The sequence below is a fragment of the Gadus macrocephalus genome, chromosome 3 (assembly GCF_031168955.1).
Source record: "Gadus macrocephalus chromosome 3, ASM3116895v1".
In the NCBI taxonomy this organism is placed as follows: domain Eukaryota; kingdom Metazoa; phylum Chordata; class Actinopteri; order Gadiformes; family Gadidae; genus Gadus; species Gadus macrocephalus.
The window spans coordinates 8,532,422-8,552,804 of NC_082384.1; the positions used below are offsets into that span (position 1 = coordinate 8,532,422).

Genomic DNA, 20,383 nt, shown 5'->3' on the forward strand with positions numbered 1-20,383 from the left:
TCATTACTCAGATCGCGTCAGACAATAGTCACTAATAATATTTTGTGTTGCTATGTTTTAAAATCAGTTAAGGTCTAAACTTGGTACACACATGACTCCTCTCAAAGTCAATGCAATTCTTCAACATGAATGGTCTGGTCTTCCTCAATGCTTTGTAGCCAAACTTCTTACTTTTCAGAGGAATTCATAACAATAGATCTTCTTAGTTCAGGCCCTGAACACCAGCTTAAATCAGAGGCACAATGGAAGTCTCCTATACTATATTCAAGTTGAAACTTGCAAATGCACAGCAGGAAAGTAAATAAGACCAGTCTATAGGCTTGATCTTTTTTATTTGAACAGAGGTTGAGGAGACACTGCAACTGGCAAAATGCAGGTAAAATATTAACTATTTGTTTCCTTTCACAGCCACTTATTAAAATCAATTGTGGTAAACTCGCCTTCACTTGTTTTCACATTATATGCATTATGAAAAGCATTATGTATGAACTGAAAGTAAATAAAGGCGTTGTATCTATTTACTAAAAGGCATTTATTCTGAACCTGCCTTCCATTCATCTGCAAGGTTTTTCCTACTGCAGTATTTCAACCAGCCACAGGGCGGTGCTGTTGGGAAGCGGTTCAGTTTCTGAAACGCTGTCAGTGTCACACCTGTGACACCAATCCAGTCCTGAGATGGCGGTGTGATTCTATAAACCCATAGAAGTCAGGCTGACAAGACCAACGCGCAGCTCTGTAGCGGTCACCGCGTTGCTCTACTGCTTGCGTTTCCCTTTCCTCTGTTTAATGGTGAAGAGGTTCTCATCGGTGGGGTACATGTCTGCGCCGCCGCCTTTAGACGACCTCTTCTTCTTCCAGGCGGCCCTCTTCCCCTTCCCCTTCTCCTTCGCCGCCCCCCCGCCACCGTAGAGCTGCTCCGGGGTGTAGGACTGGCGCTTGAAGGGTGACGTGCGCGGCTCCGCCGAACCCCCCCAGTTCAGCCTGTTGGGGTTCTTCTTGTTCTTGCTCTTCTTCGGCGCCCTCCCTTCCTTGCCCCGGGGGAAGCACTCCTCCTCGTTCAACGCGGAGGCCGCAGCCTTGTTGGCGGGGACGCCCTGCTTGGGCTTCCACTGTTTGTCGGCACCGCTGTCTGGCGTCGGCTTCAGCTTGGTGGACATCTTGGTCTTGAAGATGACGGCCGGCCGGCGGGGCGTTGCCTGGACCGGGCCGGCCTCGCCGAAGCGGGTGTGGGTGGGGGCGGAGCTGGAGCCGGGCTTTGGGACCCTGGTGGAGGAGGGGTAGCTGTTGGCGTTCTCCTGCTGCTTGTGGTGGTGGTGGTTCCTCTTGTAGTCGTGGTTGTAGGCGGTCCTCTGCCTCTTCTTCGGGGGTCCTGGGGTGGCGGGTGGGTTAGAAGTGGGGCCAAGCAGGCCGGCCTCCTCGAGTTCTGGAGCGGGGAAAAGGAAATAAAGTCACCACGTTATTCAGTCGCATTCTAAACCTACTGGGGTCTTGGGGCTGTGTTAGAGGAGAAGGGAGAGTCAGAGCGTACCTTTGGCCTTCTTCTTCATCCTGTGCTCCCTCTGGTGGAACTCGGCGGGAGTGTCGTAGCGGTTGATGAAGGGCGTGCTGGGGTAGGTCCCATTATACATCCGACGCTGTGTACATGCCTGAGACACACACAACACACAGAAACCTATTACTGATCTTTTAAAAAAAAGGGCAATATCCATCTTTAGATTATATATTTGATGCATTTTTTGCTTTGGAGAAAATGTTGAAAGCGAAAGCAGGGTAAGGAGAGAGAGGGAGGGCAGAGAGGAGGGGAGGCTGCGGTTCAGACTGAGGCGGCGCTCACGTGGCCAAAGTGCCCCTTTCTGGAGCAGTTGTAGCAGTAGGCGGGCGTCCTGCCCTGGTCCTTTGTCCCAGAGGGCTGCGGGGGACCTTCCTTCGTCTGTAGCGAGTAGGGGAGAGAGACAGATGGCAGGGGAGTGAGACGGAGAGGGCAATCCTAAAAAATGTAAGCCTATCGGAACGACGCCACACTGCCTTTCAGAAAAAAAACCTTAAGCGTCAGCGTGTTTAAACGGCGAAGTGTTATACCACCAGGTGTGAGTGTGATTAGCCGTTACAACCCGTTTTGTAAATTAGCCTCTTCTGACATCACAGGTGGGCGTGTCCACCTAGATGTGTGCTGGATAGATCCGTCTACCAGCCTTACCAGTGGACTGTAGCAAACGTTGCTCATCTATCCGTCACACATCTGGGTGGACACGCCCACTTGTGATGTCAGAAGAGGCCGATTTTCACAACGGCTTGTAAGAGCTAATCCCACTCACACCTGGTGGTATAACATGTCACCTTTAGGAGCAGGATGCTGTGAGTCCCACAGCAGTTTAGCCCTCTGCAGCTGCACCCGATAGCCTCCTTTACGGCCACGCCGTTCCTTAACATGGGGGGGGGGGGGGGGGAGTGTATAATATGAGAAGAGCAGTGAGAGGACTAGCTATAGTGGTAGGGGCCTGTAATGACCCAGTGCGATAAGTAAATCTATGTGCATGTGTGTGTTGGGGGGGGGGGGGGGGGGGGGGGGGGGGGTTCGGGGTCCTTGTCCCCAACGGGGTAGTGTTCTGAAAGCCTTCCATGCTCCAGTGCCCAGAAGGAGCAAGAGAGACAGAGAAACAGAGAGAGAGCGAGAGAGAGAGAGAGAGAAAGAGATTTAGTGCTAATGCTAGATGGCGTCTGACACACACACACACACCTTCCTATCTAATGGCATTCTCTTTCACATACACACCCAATGGCATTCTATCAAGTCTGGCCTGCATGCACACAAATAAACACGCATTAATCCCCGTTTCCTTACAAACACACACACACAACTAATATCTCATCTAAGGACCCCCCCCCCCCCTCCTATCGCTCTCATTACCCCACCCGCTCAGCCCTGATTCCATGATTACAAATCATTTCCTCCCGTCGTCATTTTTTTAACATAGCTTAGCTACCACCCCCCCCCCCCCCAACCCCTCTTTCTCCTCCATCCGTGTATCCCCACATCAACCCCATCACACTTTCCCTCTCTCGCTCTCTGTGTGTTTGTGTCTCTCTCTCTGTTCCGCTCGAGTAGTTCTGCAGCAGAAAGGATGAATGCTATTAGAGCGTCGCGTCATTATCAGGTCAGGCCGGCCGGGCCCATCTCCATCACAAAGGCCAGGAGATCACAGGCCTGCCTCTCCCCACACACACACACGCACACACACACACACACACACACACACACACACACACACACACACACACACACACACACACACACACACACACACACACACACACACACACACACACACACACACACACACACACACACACACACACAGAGAGACGGGGGCACACACACACACACAGAGAGACGGGGGCACACACACACACCCTAAGGAGATCACATCCCCGTCTGAATCCCTTAAGCCCCGCCCACCCCGCGTCTCTTCCCATTCATGTCTCATGTAAATTGGCTGTAGGCCTCTCTCTCCCTCTCTCTATCTGACCTTGGGCGCCCCTTATCTCTGCGTTCTCTGATCCAGCACACGGAGAGAATAAGCGAAAGCAAGGAAGGAAAAAGAAAGAAATGAAATCCCCTCCTTTTCTTTAATCAACCTATGATAGTGGTCTGCACAGCCTTGTGTGTGTCCGCCTCTGTTTGTGTCTCTGAGAGAGGGCGTGTCTGACTCTGGCAAAATTAATTAACTGGATCTCTCTCACTCGGTGTCTCTCTCTCTCTCTCTCTCTGTCTCTCTAATGGGTAAGGGATGATATCCAGCTTGTCATCTTGCTCCCTCCCTTCTCTCTATCCACCTATATGTTTTTTATTGATATAGAGGGTGCCCTGGAGAGAAACAGTGGAAAGAAGTTGACATACCTGCGATTGAATAAAGAGCCGACAAATAAAGACCAATCAATACTGCACTTTATAATAGCTAACAAGGGTTGCCAGGTTGTAGATACCGAACAAACAAAAAACGAGCAGATGGTAACATTGCGTTGTGAGATGAGTGCAATTCTTTCAGTTGATCAGCTAGGGTTCAAGTTTGCAATTCATTTATGATTTCAATTATGGATTTATAAACCAGCTCATGTGGCATCCGTCATGAAATCCTCCGGGGCTCCAAAGCCTTCCCCATCTTTCTTTTATCTAATGCAGTTCCGAGATGTACCCGTGTTTTAGGCCGGCTCTGGTCAAGGTGCTTTTTAGGTCGGGTAGGATCTGGTTCAATCTCAGCTGACCCTGATGGTTTGCTTGCTTCCATGGCTACAGCCTTTTCACAAATGCATGTGGAATTTTTTGCTGTGTTTGATCACAGTTACCGGCCAGCCATCTTTTTCTCTTGGGGCGACATTTATCAAAGGGACATTAAACTGAAAATATTCTGCTCCGGATGGTATTTCATTAAAAAAAATGCCTAATAACTACCATTACACAACTAGGCGTGTAGTAGAGTAAACCACAATCCTGGACTAAAAGTGAGCCCGTCTCTTCGAATGGACACGCAAAGAGAGGCTTTTGACTGTTGTCCAAAGAAACAACACTTTTACCTGCAAGCAGCTGAGATACACACAGCCAGTTAGACAACAAGATAGGGGGGTGTGTGTGTGTGTGTGTGTGTGTGTGTGTGTGTGTGTGTGTGTGTGTGTGTGTGTGTGTGTGTGTGTGTGTGTGTGTGTGTGTGTGTGTGTGTGTGTGTGTGTGTGTGAGAGATCGGAAAGGGTCCTAAGGGCTTGTGTGGACACAGACATGCAGCCATCCGTGGCCTCTCATGCATACACTCACACACCCACATACACAAATACACGCACACTCTCTCTCTCTTTCTCTCTCCTCCTTACTTCGGCTGCTGGTGGCAAAGCCGTGTTAATCCTTAGGCCAACACAAAGCTCAGTCTGTTACAGACTACAATCTGAAGGAACACGCACACACGCGCACATACACACAAACGTACGCGCGCACACACACACACACACACACACACACAGCATGTTTGCTTCCTGGATTGTGTTAGTGTTAGATAACTGTGCTTGTGTCTGTGGGGTGCAGGTTTGTGGTTTGCATACCTTATTGCAGTGGGGGGGGGGGGGGGGGGGGGACATTTAAATATGGAACATCAGATTGAGGGTTGGGAGGGGGGAAGGCGCAGTGCACATTTATCACAACACAACCGGCCAATGCAAGACTTTTGTCCAAAAAAAAAAAAAAGACCAACACGTACGCCCAGCACATGCAAGGGTGTGTGCTCTGGTGGGTGCGTGCAAGTAAATGTTGGGTTCACACGGAGGGGGTGTGAGGATGAGACAGCTGTGGATTTGCTAGAGAGGCATCCCTGTGTGGTGAAGACCCACGAGGTGGACCTGCTCAACCTCCGACATCACTGCAAGGGTCACTGCAACTGGGCAACATGCAGTGGTTGCGAATGCATTTACACACATGTCTGCATGTGGGTAAGTTAAAGGGGAAGGTTTTGTATGTGGGTTTATATATCTATATATATATCTATATATACATACACTGTATATATACACACACATAACCAGATGTGATTTCTGCTTCCTTTGTGTCGGCCAGTTAACAAAGCAGTAGACCTATGACCAAAGCCCTTAACCTCATGGAAATGTCTCTCACACACACACACACATATTCCCCAAGGCTGTTGCTATCAGCTACGGTCAGTCAGTCAATCAGTCAGTCAACCAGTCTGAAAACAATCAGAGAGAGAGAGAGAGAGAGAGAATGGGATGAGGATGGGATTCACGGGAGAGTAGGTGGGTTGCCACTCCTGGTGAGAATCCCCCTTAAGGTAATCAGTTGGAACAGTGGAGGGCGGAGGAGGCTCATCTAACTGAACCTGGGTCCTGGCTCTCCTATGCATTCCCCTCATGGCGGTGCGCAGAGGCTTGGTTCCAATGCAGTTCACTCCACTGCAAATGGCTTACGAGCCGCAACGTTTGTGGCCAAAAGTCAATGCCAGGAGGCCAGGAAACCGCCATATATATATCCGTTTCAAAGCCACAGACCTGCCTGTCTACCCAAGTTCATTCTTGAAAGTAGACCTCAGTATGATCTCAGTGAGTTCATAGCCAAGCTGAATCATCAGGTCTGCTGACGAGACGCAACACAGAGAATGGCATCTTCACCAAGAGCTAACCGGGACATGAAGCCTTTCAGCCTTTCAATCCCCATAACATCAATTCCTTTACTACGCCAGCATTGCATTTTCTTCAGTACCGCTTCAGATACAAGTGCATTGCAAGTCAATAATTTGTTACAATTTATAATTAAATGTCCGTTTGTCCATTTCTGAAAATGAATTGGGAACATACAAGTCTGATATACTCTCTCAAATGGTACCTTTCTGTCCTAGGCCCCTCGAGAATCTATTGACTGACCACACACACACACACACACACACACACACACACAGTGAGTTAACTGGAACAACTTTGCTGTACAATGATGAGACAGCAGAAAAAAGACCCTCAATGAATAACGTGGATTTAAAGGATTTCTTTTTCCCGAGACCAGAGCTTGAATTAAACCCATTTCCACAAATACAGGCAGAGAATGAGGGCAGCAGACAAAAAAACAGGAGAGAGGCAGAAGGAGACGGAGAAAGACAGAGACAGAGAGAGGGCCGAAGATAAATGAAGGTCAAGTTCAAGCTCGTCCCTCACTTTAATCCTCAGCCCAGAGAACAAGACTGAAAGACAATAAAGATGATAAAAAAAAAATACACACATTAATTCAACAAAAGAGCGTGTGAGACTGCATTCATTTGCACTGAATGCACGGCTATACACATTATGTCTCTTCACAAACAAAGCTTACACAAAAAATTGGGGAAATTCAACAAATCTTTTATCCTATTGCTTGAGGACAAAGTGCAGCTCCGTTGGTGACCACAGAAAGGCGCTCAAGCTTCACACAGTGGCCTGTGGAGGCCTGAAGGCTGCGCAGTCACAACCAAGTTATTCAGAACGGGTGAGCAGAATAGGTCAAAATGATAGAAGACCTGTTTTCTTACAAATATCCAGCTAAATAATAGAATGTCGCCACTATAAAAAAAAAAAAAAAGGCTTGGACTAATTGAAAGGGATTTGTCTAAAAGGGCCTTTTAATCTACACAATGAATTCAATGTTTTTTGTTAAATATATAAAGCAATTGTCCAGTAATTTATTTCATGGCTTCAAAAAGTGGTGATGTGTGCACTTTGTTGTTTTTGGAAATTACACAATTTAGGACATTTCAAGACAAAAGGTGTGTTTCTGTCCCAAAGAACAGCTGACTCAAACTGCGGCTGTCGTAACCAGGATTGTTACGATTACAGTCATGCTTTGCAGTGCTAGCATCTGTACGGTTTTCATTTACAACACAATAAGGGTTTTGCGACTAATTTAAATATTATTATCTAAAAAAAATCGTCTAATATAATTAATAAACTAATAAAATAATATAAGTGTATCAAGTCTTCAAAGAAAAATACAAAGATGGGACTGTTTTCCTAACCAACGAAAATCACAAGAAAAGGATCAGGATGGTAAATCAAGCATTGTGATTATAAAGACAAATTGAAACATGAAAAGATCATTTACTCTAAAGAAAGCACACCATTAAAAAAATAAACAAGCAACCATTAAAATAAACTTCATATTTCAGTTTTTGTACAAAAAATTGGCTGAAAACTTCAGCGATGGCAGTAAACAGTACATCTCTCCCATGCACACACACACACACACACACACACACACACACACACACACACACACACACACACACACACACACACACACACACACACACACACACACACACACACACACACACACACACACACACACACACCTGCCCCGAGGGAGGAGATCGATACACACATACTGATATCACCATGAGGACAGGATCCGCTCGATACACGCACACGTATCTCGTTGGCAGAGGGGGCGATCAATGAACACACACATACAGGTGTCACCACCACTATCTAAAGAGAAGCCAATCAATGCCCACGAGGCGCTATACCTGCACCAATCAGAGGCTCAACGCTCAGATTCACTCTCTCCGCATGCCAGCTCACTTCTCGCTCACACACACAGCGTTTGGCACCCGCGCACACATTTCTCATCTACTCCCTCCATTCAGTGTGTGCAAGAGATTCCGAGGGAGGGAGGAAGGGGAAGAGAGAGTATGAGAGACAGAGACGGAGAGAACGAGAGACAGACAGGGAGAAAGAAAGAAAGAGTGAAGAGATGTAGAGAGAAACTCTCTCTCTTCCTCTGCATCTCTTCACTCATTCTCAATGTCTCTCCCATTACCTTGTCATTCTGGTGCTCCTCAAATCTACCCTCGCCTGCGCTCAGTCTCTCTCTCTCTCTCTCTCCCTCTCAGTCTCTCTCTCCCCCTCAGTCTCTCACTCCCTCTCCGTTATATACATACATAACAGAGGTGGTTCTGAAATGTAGGTGAATCATGTCGGATCCACCATCACTCAGAGGCCCCTCTCTCTCCCTCGCTCGCTCGGGTGCACCACAGCACTGATAGGGCAGTGACACACCTTTGCGGTTCTGATTTCACCGGTTCTGTTACCAGCTGCCAGATTAAGAGGGTTCTCTAGGCTCCGAGAGAGTTGAGTACATTAAAACACGGCCGTTTTTTTCTTCACTAAAGAATGTACTTGCTACGGGTGGCTGCGTGGGGTGGGGGGTGGGGGGAGGGCGAGAGGGCTGCCACACTTCACCAGACCTCCAGAGGGGGGTGCTGCAGTCTAGTACGCAGCTTAGGGAGCTTTCCCCGACGACACATTCACTCACACACAGTATGGGCATTATTGTGTGTATGGATGAGGGGGAGACTTCAGTGTGCGACCCCTTGCATGCCTGTGCATGTATGTGGTTGGGTGTGCTCAACACACATTTTTACCCACCTTTTTTTTCCCGCACAAATGCATGTATCTGCATTTAATAGTTTAGTGGTTGGTAAACTCCCATCGAGTTTTGGTTGCATGCTCTTCTTAGTTTCTTCACCCTCCATCCTTTTTTTTGTCTCCCACGTTTCAAAGCTATTAATCCATCGATAACCTCGTGCAATTAAAAGCAGGCAATGTTGCCGAGGCCAAAAAAACAGAATCGTATAACCTTGTTTCACTTTCAAGCGGTCATTTGTTTCTCCAAATATTAATCATCATTGAAACTGGCGATGGCTGTGTGTGCGTAGCCACAGTTTATGGGAAATGAAAGGCTGTTTAGTGTGTGGTCGTTTCAAATGAGCTGGAGGATTGCAGAAGGGCCGGTGTGCATGTCGGTATCTTACTCTCCGCTGTAAATACCACAGGGCTTTGTGGTCTTCACTGAGCGCCTTAGAAGAGTTTGTTAGTTGAGGACCAGGTGCAGGTAAACCCCCCAGCCCCCCCCCCCCCCCCCCTCCCCCCCCCCCACACACACACACACAAATGGACCCAGTAGTGGGGAGGTCTGACAGAATGCCTTTTCACACCTGGCTGAGCCCAGCGGAAGGTGACAGAGTCACATCTCCCAAAGCGAGGGAAAACACGTGCGCACGCGCGCGCGCGCACACACACACACACACACACACTCACGCCCCCCCACCCACATACACTCTCACATTGGGGAGTTCAGGGTCATAAGCAGCATCATGAATAAAATGAGGCTGTCTTATACAGAACGAGCAGTGTGTGTGTGTGTGTGTGTGTGTGTGTGTGTGTGTGTGTGTGTGTGTGTGTGTGTAACCCCCATGCCATTTTGGATCTGTAACGACCTTCTGTTCCCTGTGCTAAAATGGCTTAAATACTTCAATTAGACCTGGGTCACAATCCACCACCCGTTAAAGTACTCTTTCACTCCCTTTCATACACACAATCTTGCACAGCATGCCGGTTAAGAGACACACACACGCACACACACACACACATACATAAGCACACACAGAGAAAATGCAACAAAAAAAAAAGAATTGTTTCCAAACACAATACCTACGAAGGCTGTTCACATTCTAGCATTCGCCGTAAACCGTCGCAAGCCGTCACCGACTAACCGATGACCACCGGGGCTACGAACCCGTTTGAACCTCTCCGATGAAGGGGCGCAGACAAAGCCCTGCTCAGCGTGGGGGAGCAGGAGCCACCTCATCTCCCCGCGAGCGCAACTTGATAAGAGTCAACTTTAATTCAGGTTGCTGGCCTCCCCCTCTGGAACAGCTCTCTGTCCCTTGTCTGAGCTCCCTCTCTCTCCCCCCTCTCCCTCTCTCTCCCCCTCTCTATCTCGCTCCCTGTCTTCCTACCTCTCTCGTCCCCCCACTCTCATCCCGCTGCGCTAGCGCTAACGATGCTGCCTTTTCATTAGACAGCCCCGGCTAATTAATCTCCATAGAGGAGAGTGACAGACAGACAGACCTCCCCCGTCTACCTACACACACACACACACACACACACACACACACACACACACACACACACACACTGTTCCTCTCCCCCTCTCCCACGTGGCGTTGGCAGCCCATTTCATGCTTTATCACGTCTTTTAATTGACAAACAAGCTGCTCTTTTCTCTTAGGCTGAGGTCTATATCAGCCCCTCACGCACACCCACACACACACAACCCCACCCACACACATCCACAAAGTCACAAAGACACACACACACACACACAAGAAAGAAACTTGGTTTCTTATATGGAGATATGGAATAAACACACAGTCACAATATGCGGGCTGCTGGATGGATCTTCTTATTGAAAAGGCAAAGAGGCGCGTTTAAATGAGGACTAAAAGACAGAGTATGAAAGAAGAGCAGAGACCTCTGGTTGAGCTCTACAGTGGAGGAAGTATATTCTTAGCCTGAACTAAAAACCTCATATTATGACTTAACTCAAATGTTTGTACATTTATATTCCATCACATCCATATTAAATTGAAGGTCAACTGAAGACGTTGGTTATTCATTAGCCGGTGCAGTCAGCATAGAAACGGAGGAGAACCATGATACGAAGCGGGCTATAATGATTTAACGTCACTTCATTCATTTATTATGAGCGTGTTAACTGGATCGTGTGATGCAAGATAGACATTTTAGTGGCCAAATGGCCCCGCCTGCAGAATTTGGCAGATGTGTTGAAAGAACAATACATATTGGAGGTTTTTGGAATAAAATACATAAACTGCGATGTTCACATGAATGGTTCAGAAAACAGAACAGTAGCTGTTCAATAGTCACTATATCTGATAATTGAGTATGATTTATTTTCTTTTTTCTTAACATTCTTCTCTCAAAAGGTCTCATTTCATTATGTCAATTATGGATTCATACACGTAAAGAACAATAAGGGTCCTTTTTTTTTTATTTGCTATATAATAATGCTCTTTTCCATACCATTGCATATATAAAAATAACTTTGAAAACTTTAGAAAGTTTTCAAAGTAAAATCCGCCAAATGCTGTAATGAAGCCCCCGTATGAACATGTCTGAATGCACTTAGCTGAACCCTGCTGTGCGGAAGCTGGCCAAGCACCACAGCAGTAATGAGCGTCAAAGGCTTCATTAACAGGGTGCTTTACTCCTGCTCGTCGACCAACACAGGCACACGCAGAAACAACAGTTTAAATTTCTATTCCAGTATATTTATGCAAAAATGGCCCACTGAAAGTCCTAAGAATCCTTCTTAGCTGTATAGATTTGTATCATCCTGTGGGAATGCATTTTGATTCTAAAGGGAGAGCAGAGTTGTAGATCTATAGAGCTGAGCCCACAGTCACTGTCCATGCAGAGGCATGCTGTGGGGAGGAGTGTGGGGGCAGAGCGGCCTTACCGTGAGGTGGTACTGTCTCCAGATCTCTGGGCACACCTGAGGGAGACACAAGAAGGACACAATCAGTCACTCATATGCATCACATGGACCCCTTCCACTGGGCCGCTCTGGAACAGCTACTGGGACCCGTTTGTGCTGGTTAACAACCGAGGGAATATATTGTCTTAACAAGGGACAGCGCAGGGAGCCATGTTGATCTCAAAGCTACCCTAAGCCTGTGTGTGTGCGTGTGCGTGTGCGTGTGTTTTAATTTCAGGTGTTGAATTGAAGTCTATCAGAGACACAATGCAGTAGAAACCATTAGGCACTGCTGAGGAAACGGATTCTTATCAGAGGGAGAAAGAGGGGGAGAGGGAGGGGGGTGAGACTAGGTAAGGGGGATACAGGCAGATAACGGCGCAGAAATGGAAATTGAAATAAAATAAAGGACAGCGGTGTCATCTTGTGCAGCTGTTCGTATCCCCGACGCAATCTCCCCCCCCCCCCCTACAGCCCCAGTATAGTAACGTACATACCGGCCAGCGCTCTACCACTACCGCCTTTCTGTGGCATCAACACTGAGGCAGGTAGAGAGGGGCCGGCCGGCCAGCCAGCCAGCCAGCCAGCCAGGCCACCAGGCAGCCAGGCCACCAGGCAAGCATATTGTCCCCGTGTAGCTAAAGCATTATCTCCGGGGCTTTGCCACGCTGTTCCCTAAGCGGTCCGACATCCTTCCTCAACCGCAGCCACTTCCCACTGGGAAATTGAAAAATGCCGCCGTCGCCGCGGGCAACAACATCTATCTACTTACACACCTACTGGGAGAGGGCGAAGGAGGGAGAGCGCGTGCGGGGAGAGAGATTTAGGCGTGCTCCGTCGAGGGGTCCATGAGGACAGCCATTCTGCTGCGCGTCCAGAACTAATTCCCAGAGATATTTGCATGAGATGCGGCTTTGCGTGGCATTGAGTGAACTACATGCTGTGGGCCAGCGATTTAAAGTCATTGCCCTTTAAAAGCAGCCCGTGAAGGGAAGGGGAAACAATCTATTCTTTCCAGAGCCCAGCTGTACAAACCAGGAGGACTGCACAGGCTGATGTGTTCAACGTACTTCCTGCTCGCGCTCAAAAGCCAGTCCGCTGGTGGATAACAGGACCTAGCCCAACGAGGAACTGGGTCAGGCTAGTTTGGGCTCTTAGTATTTGTCAGAAATGTTAACGTTTTTAAGTAAACCCCATGCCAATGACTACAGAATCAAGGTGTCAGTGAGAGTTGGCATAGGACACTCCTTTCCTTGAAGCTGAAGTACACCAAATGTAAATACTTGATGTAAAAGTACACACATGAAGTCAGAACAGGACACACAATTCAGCATATGACAGTTCAGTATTTAACTCTACAACTCTCTTGTTTTCTCACTTCCAAATCCCCCTCTTCGCTTTCTCCCCCCCACCTCTCTTCCACCCCCCCACCCCCCCCAATCTCTCCCACCAGACCGGTGGGGTAGTGGGTTGTTGTCGAGGGCGACAGGCGAGGCGAGCGACACACTCGCGCTCCGTCAACCGTCTGTCTTTAATGAGAGACACAGAAAGACCCAGGGGACAGAGACCTGACACACACACACACACACACACACACACACACACACACACACACACACACACACACACACACACACACACACACACACACACACACACACACACACACACACACACACACACACACACACACAATTAGTAAAGCTATGTGGAGAAACTGGGCTGCTCCAAGAGAAATGGGTAATTACCAAACAACTTTACCCCGTTGTTTAATACCGAAAACAATATGCAAAAGAGAGAGCGCAAGAGAAAAACAAAGAGAGAGAGAGAGAAAGCGAGAGACCGAGAGGGAGAGCAATACAGTGTGTGTGTCCTGGTCTCCCCTCTCCCTCTGGTGTTCACCTGGTTACTCATCCATTACACAGAGTATAGTACATGACGGACTGAGAGAGAGAGGTAGAGTCAGAAAGAGAGACGGAGAGAGAGAACCGCGCGGATGGTTGGGGAAGACACACACACACACACACACACACACACACACACACACACACACACACACACACACACACACACACACACACACACACACACACACACACACACACACACACACACGTTCATGCACATGCGGACACAGACATCCCCACACACACACACACACACCTCCCAATCTATGACATTAGTGTAAATGGGCAGGGTAATGAACGTGGCAGGAAGATAATTGTCATTGATGGTCATTAGATTCACCCTTCAGCGCTGACACACACACACAAACATATATGAAGACACACACTCACCACACATGCGCATACACACTCACTCTGCTGGGATCTGCAACATGGCGGGGACATAACTAAGCTGTAATTGCTGAAGTGTATCAATTAATAGGAACAGCAGCGTTCACTGACCCCTGGTCACTCCGTAGTAGTGGAGCAGAACAGTAAAACATGGGCAGTCCGCACCATTCCTAGACTACTTTGAACTCTTGAACTCATACTCGGCTGTCGGCCCTTGTAAGTTTGACCCATGAGGTCAGGGGCTATTTGGGCCTCTTTGCTGTACTTCATTTTGGCCGTAAATGTACCGTCATATACCATTTTGACTAAATGTTAGCCATAACAAAGCCTGGAATCGTCCAACCATGTGACGCAAAACAAGGCAATCTATTTGCTCTCCTTGCCGGAAGTAGATCAGTTCTGAACTAGATCTGCACAGTTAACAAACTCTCCCCTGTCCATCTCTCACTAGGTCCCCACACTTCTCTTCTTCCAACTCCCGCAAGACTTTGCATTGAGTGAGACTTGGTGTGACACAATGACAAACTGACTGATCAAGCAAAAGGTAAAGAAACCATTTTGGATTTCTCTGTAAAGATCCTTTGGATAATTTCCAAAATATTTTGCCGTCTTTGGCAAAAACAAGCAGTACATTGACGGGCTGTATTTTCCCCATAGGATTACATTGCAGGCGTTTTTATCGGATTATGGCAGCAGCATTCTCGTCCAATACTGGACCAATTTCAAAAGTTGTTGTCTGCATAAGTCCCTTGGACACAAAATGATTGGAAAAGAGTGTCCAGGTTGAAAAATCCTCAAGTTTCCCTTTAAAAAGGGTTTACCCAACAGCCGCAGTTATATTTTCGTTGGCATGCAAGAATGCATCCATGATTGTCTGTTTTTGGAGTCTCCTGCGGAAAAGACTACAATGTAGTTCCTCTAGCGGCCTTTAGATGATTCACAGTAGAGACTAGCATTTAGTTCCTCTAGCGTCTTTTAGATGGTTCACAGTAGAGACTAGCATGTAATTCCTCTAACAACATGCATGGTTCACAGTAGACCCTAGCATGTAGCATCAAACAACGCACTTTTAATGGCTAAACAACCATATGTAATTCTAGTCCACTCGTGACCAGACATACTGTCTGCCCGTACGATTGTTTCTCGAAACCCGGTACCCCGGGCGCTGTGCGGATACCACCACAGACAGAGTGTCGAGTGCCAAGCCTGAGTGGCGGTAGCGGTGGTCTGAGGCCGAATAGGGTCCCCTAGTGGGCCAAAGTGGTGCGGTTGGGGGCCAACGGTCCCGCTCCTCTGGGCCGAGGCCAAAACGGGTCCCCTAGTCGGACTAAGTGGTGCAGTTGGTGGCCCCCGGTATGGAGGTCTTCCTGAGGCTCCAGACCAGCGGGACCACTTGGCGTCTGAGGCCGGCGCAGAAAGACATTTGATACTGCTTGGGGTGCGGCCCGAATGATGGTCGCCCCTCTCCATGATCACACCACATGTGTATGAAGGACTGGGTGTTAAACCACTCGCATACCACCTGATTCCCGGGGCGCATTTCCTGATTTTTCTTTCTTTCCTTTTTTTTTTTTTACTACTAGTATAGAATATACTTGGCCGCATAGTGAGTAGCATACGACATGTGCCTTTAGTTACGCATGAACCAGTAGCTACACCAGCATAGGCATCCCTGAGACACAACGATACATATATATACATATATCAATAAATAAAAAAGGCAAAGAACCAGTTCTTACGTCAATGAAGTGTCCGGTCATGCCACAGCGATGGCACTTCTTGTGCCAGTAGGCCTTGTCGCTGCACGCCTCGTACATGTGGCCGGGCATGCCGCAGTTGTTGCAGTGTCTGTTGGGACAGCAGTTTATCAGGTGGCCCGGGGTGCCACACAGCAAGCAGCTCAGCACCTTCTGCGCGCGCTGCGCACACACACACACACACACACACACACACACACACAACACACACACACACACACACACACACCACACACACACACACACACACACACACACACACACACACACACACACACAAAAGAAGGTCAGTGGGGGGATTTCATAGGTCATTGGCATGCTCCGTTACCCCCTTTTTACACCAAAAACTGTGTCCAACCAGGGATATTGAACACGGGCCCTCAACCATTCTGCCCTTTCTTTCAAACCAGAGCCGGGACATAGAGCTGCATGGTCCGGGCGGGGCCACCCTTCCTGTCCCGGGTCAGTATTCTAACCTGTAAGGGGTCAAGCACTGCCCACGGTCCACTTGTTGGTGGAGCAGCACCATCCCCCCCCCACCCAACCCCACCCTCAGTTTAAAATGTAATGCACCAGTCTGCCGGTGCACACACTGAGTGCTGTGTTTTCCAATCAAACGGCAGATGTCGTTGTCAACGAGGGGCCCATTTGCATGAAGTCAAACATACACCCAGCTCTTTTTTTAATCCCACCCCCCTTTCTACACGCTGCGAGACGGCACGTGCAAACACGTCCCCTCATGCTTTGTGCCATCACGACCAATCCAACCTGAGCAGCGCACGTTGCCCTGGTAGTGGGGGGCTTACCGAGGGCGAGGGGCAGGTCATGGAGAGATTGCCCGGGGCTTGTTGCAGTTCCTACAGGTGACGCTTTTGTCACTATAGTATCGGTTCGAGCTCCGTCTGGCCAGGGGCCTGACAAACCTGCTCTTGTCCTGGTTATAGATCCGGGTCTGGAAGACAATGCACAGATGACATGAGTGGGTTCTCACCGTTATCTGGACCTACACGTTAAGCGTGGACTTGTCTGCTTTAAAGAATGTGTTAGCATTCCGTCAATTACTGGCTATTCAAAGTAATTGAAAATATAATTATTCAAATACTATAATCACTTTCAAACAAATATTTGTATTCTTTTTGTGTAATATGCCTCATAAGTACTACTTCAGGTACAAAAATTACGATTGTGTAAAAACAAAGTAAAGTGTTGTTAATAACAAACACAAAAACAATTATGATAAATAATAACCATGATAAAAACAATAAAGTGTCCGAAAGGTTTCTCAAAATGTGGTAAATCTAGTATAATATATGATAATTAATAGTACACATCTAGAGATCATTTATATTACATAACTTAATTAAAACAGATTAAGGTTTTGTCCATAGATTACGAATAAAGCAGAATGCTTGTCTAATCCTATTGAAGCCTTCAAGACGTTGAACTGCATACATACCGCCATGTCTTTACTGGACACCAACCAGTTGCCATTTTCAGCTTCATCACCGTCTGAAGGGAGAAACAGAGAGACAAACCACTCAATCTACTGGTCTCACAGTTAACCATGGACACATTCACACGGCTTACAAAACAAACGTAATGTCCCACGATGAGAGACGAAAACTCAAACAGCTTTCTTTATATCCTGAGACAACGCAAGTCTGGAATAACATTAACGCAGTTAAAATATATATAATACAAATATAATAAAAGATCTAAACAAATAAATCCAATTCAAGAATAAATAAACAGACATGTGCAAAGACAATTATGGGTTTAAGAATAATATGACATAGCATATAATCCTATCAGGTATTGTTTTGTACACAACAACAGGAAACGGATCCCTTAAGAGACAATCTACAGCTTCCTTTGGGAATGAGACGACACACACCACACACACACACACACACACACACACACACACGTGCAGACGGCAAACGGTAACAGTGGCAGGGCAGAACATCTGTGTGAGCACGGCGCTAACTGCGCCCTGAGGGAGCCGGCGTGTTCTCTACAGGCCCACGGAACTGTAACTGACATCCTCCAAACACACACACGCACACACACACACACACACACACGCTGGTGACAAGCGTGCACATTCGCACGTACATACACACACGCACACAATTTGAAACATAAGAGTGGGAGAAGAAAAACACACAAAATGAGTTTTGGTGTGAGGTGCTTGTGTGCGCACACAGACCCAAACACACACAGACACACATACACACACACACACACACACACACAAACATGAGCGGCAATGTTTGCAGTAAATATTATGATCTCATACTCATACCTAAAGACACGCAGGTTCAGAAGCAACCTACAGCCACCAACTAATGTATACACACACAGACCCCCCCCATGCGTCGACCCCTACGATTAGTCTTTAGCCTTTATACAAACACACAGACTTGAGCCAATATCAAATATTACCCCCTCCCTCCCACCCACCTCCCCCCGTTCCTCCACCTCCCTCCGTGCGGCTCAGCTCTGCCTCTCCTTTTGTCTCCCTGCACCTCGCTCCTCTCCCGCTCCTCTGGTGTGGAGGAGTGGCGGGTGGGGTACACCTCTCCTCCCTGTCAAACTAATTAAAACCCACTGCTGTTTGAACTGCTTGGCTACGCCGCGACCTTCACCCCCTGCACACACCAGCCCCGGCGCACGGCATTGTCCTTTTTATCCCGGCTCGCCATGCCCTTTAACGTGGCATGTTGTGGCTAAATGGAGCCATTAGGCACATTGTGATACACCAAAGGACGGACGTAGCATTGCGTGTGAAAAGTAAATGTGTGGACCGTGTTATGATTAAAAACCAAAGGATCCCACAAATGATTGTCCCCTGAAATGTGCCCATGCTAGCTTGGATGGGATGCTGCTTGTCAATGGTAAAGAAAAATGTAAGAAGAAAAACGTATATAATTGATGAAAGGATTCTTAGTAAGATCTATGAAATTGCAATTACACAAAAAAAACAACAGTCAGAGAGAACAACGTTATGACCAGAAGGGTTAATCCAGGATTCTCTTACTGCAGACATCCCTAATAAAACAGCCAATAGCACACTTTGATTCTCGTCTCGTGGCCAACAGGAGGTTGAGGAAGACTCGTCACAGGCCATGGTAACTGTGTCTAAATTCAGTGTGTTCTTAAACAACAAAGAAAGACTATGGCACCAAAGGTGAGAGCCTATCAGCAGTTGGTAGGGATACACACCCTGATCTGCTGAAATGAAGACACAAGGGTTACCTCCCTAGCACGATGACTAGAAAATGTACCAGCCAAACGATAAGATCAATACGATCCTACTGACGTGTAAGAGTTGGATCAGGGTGTGTGTGTGTGTGTGTGTGTGTGTGTGTGTGTGTGTGTGTGTGTGTGTGTGTGTGTGTGTGTGTGTGTGTGTGTGTGTGTGTGTGTGTGTGTGTGTGTTTAGCGTTGGTGACTCGACAAAAGTCCACCCATTGCGCCTCCCGGAGGGCCCCCCAAAGAAAGAGCAGGAAGCTTTCCCTTAATCTGAGGGCCCCCCCCATCTCTCTCACAAAACAGGGTGAAGCTCTTTGTCACCGCCCAGGAATCAAAACACAGTACGGGGTGTGGGGGAGAATGAATTGGTGAAGAGGAAGAGGAGTAGAGCAGTGGAGAAAATGGCTGCTGTCCATTTTTTTGGGGCGAGAAATATGCAAATGAATCAGGCCATGTTGTAAACCCAGGCAGCACAGACGTCCAGACCTGGAGTTATGGCGGTGGCGGTGAGGTGGACCCCGTCAGCCTTCACCCACAGCAGGGACAAGCAGCTCTGGTTACTGAAGGGTTCAGGTCCAAGTGGACGGGGACACTCAACGTTTTGGTGGACATTTCATGGTCCATTTTACAAGAAGGAACTACACATTGGTAATGTAAGGGCGATGAAGGATTTTGCGCTGGTTCTATTAAACCACGTTTTCTTATATTTATATATTGATTTTATGGAACACAGGACATTTTCATCATGGGGGGGGGGGGGGGGGTGGGGGGGGGGAGAAATTCAGCGCAGATGCTACCTGTCTGTCTCATAGGTATCCTAATTAACAGAACGGAGGGAGGGGTTCATCAGAGGCGACAGTAAAGGGGGGGGGGGGAAGAGAGAGAGAGAGAGAGAGAGAGAGAGAGAGAGAGAGAGAGAGAGAGAGAGACAGAGACAGAGAGACAGAGACAGAGACAGAGAGAGAGAGAGAGAGAGAGAGACTCCGCTGTACGTCTGTCCCCACTCCGGGTGAGAACAGAACGGAAGTGTACGTGTGGCTAATGAACCATGAACACCCGGCTCTCCTGGGGTGCCTGACACACACACCCACACACACACACACACACACACACACCACAGCACACACACACACACACACACACCATCAAAACAACACACATTCCACATGCACAGTAACTGGGACCCCCAGGGACGTGGGCAAGACTAGGTGGTG

General features: G+C 47.9%; 1 protein-coding gene across 1 annotated transcript in view; it reads right to left on the bottom strand.

The window, feature by feature from the left end:
* Positions 1-315: 315 nt before the first annotated feature.
* The window catches only part of zcchc7 (zinc finger, CCHC domain containing 7), a 45,218-nt gene continuing 25,150 nt past the window's right edge, over positions 316-20,383 (bottom strand). The window contains exons 7-10 of the mRNA XM_060047028.1: positions 11,843-11,878; positions 1,835-1,930; positions 1,529-1,646; positions 316-1,423 (exon numbers count right to left, since the gene is read on the bottom strand). Coding sequence (XP_059903011.1) covers positions 756-1,423; positions 1,529-1,646; positions 1,835-1,930; positions 11,843-11,878 — 918 coding nt within the window. The 3' untranslated portion in view covers positions 316-755. The remainder of the gene's footprint in view (positions 1,424-1,528; positions 1,647-1,834; positions 1,931-11,842; positions 11,879-20,383) is intronic.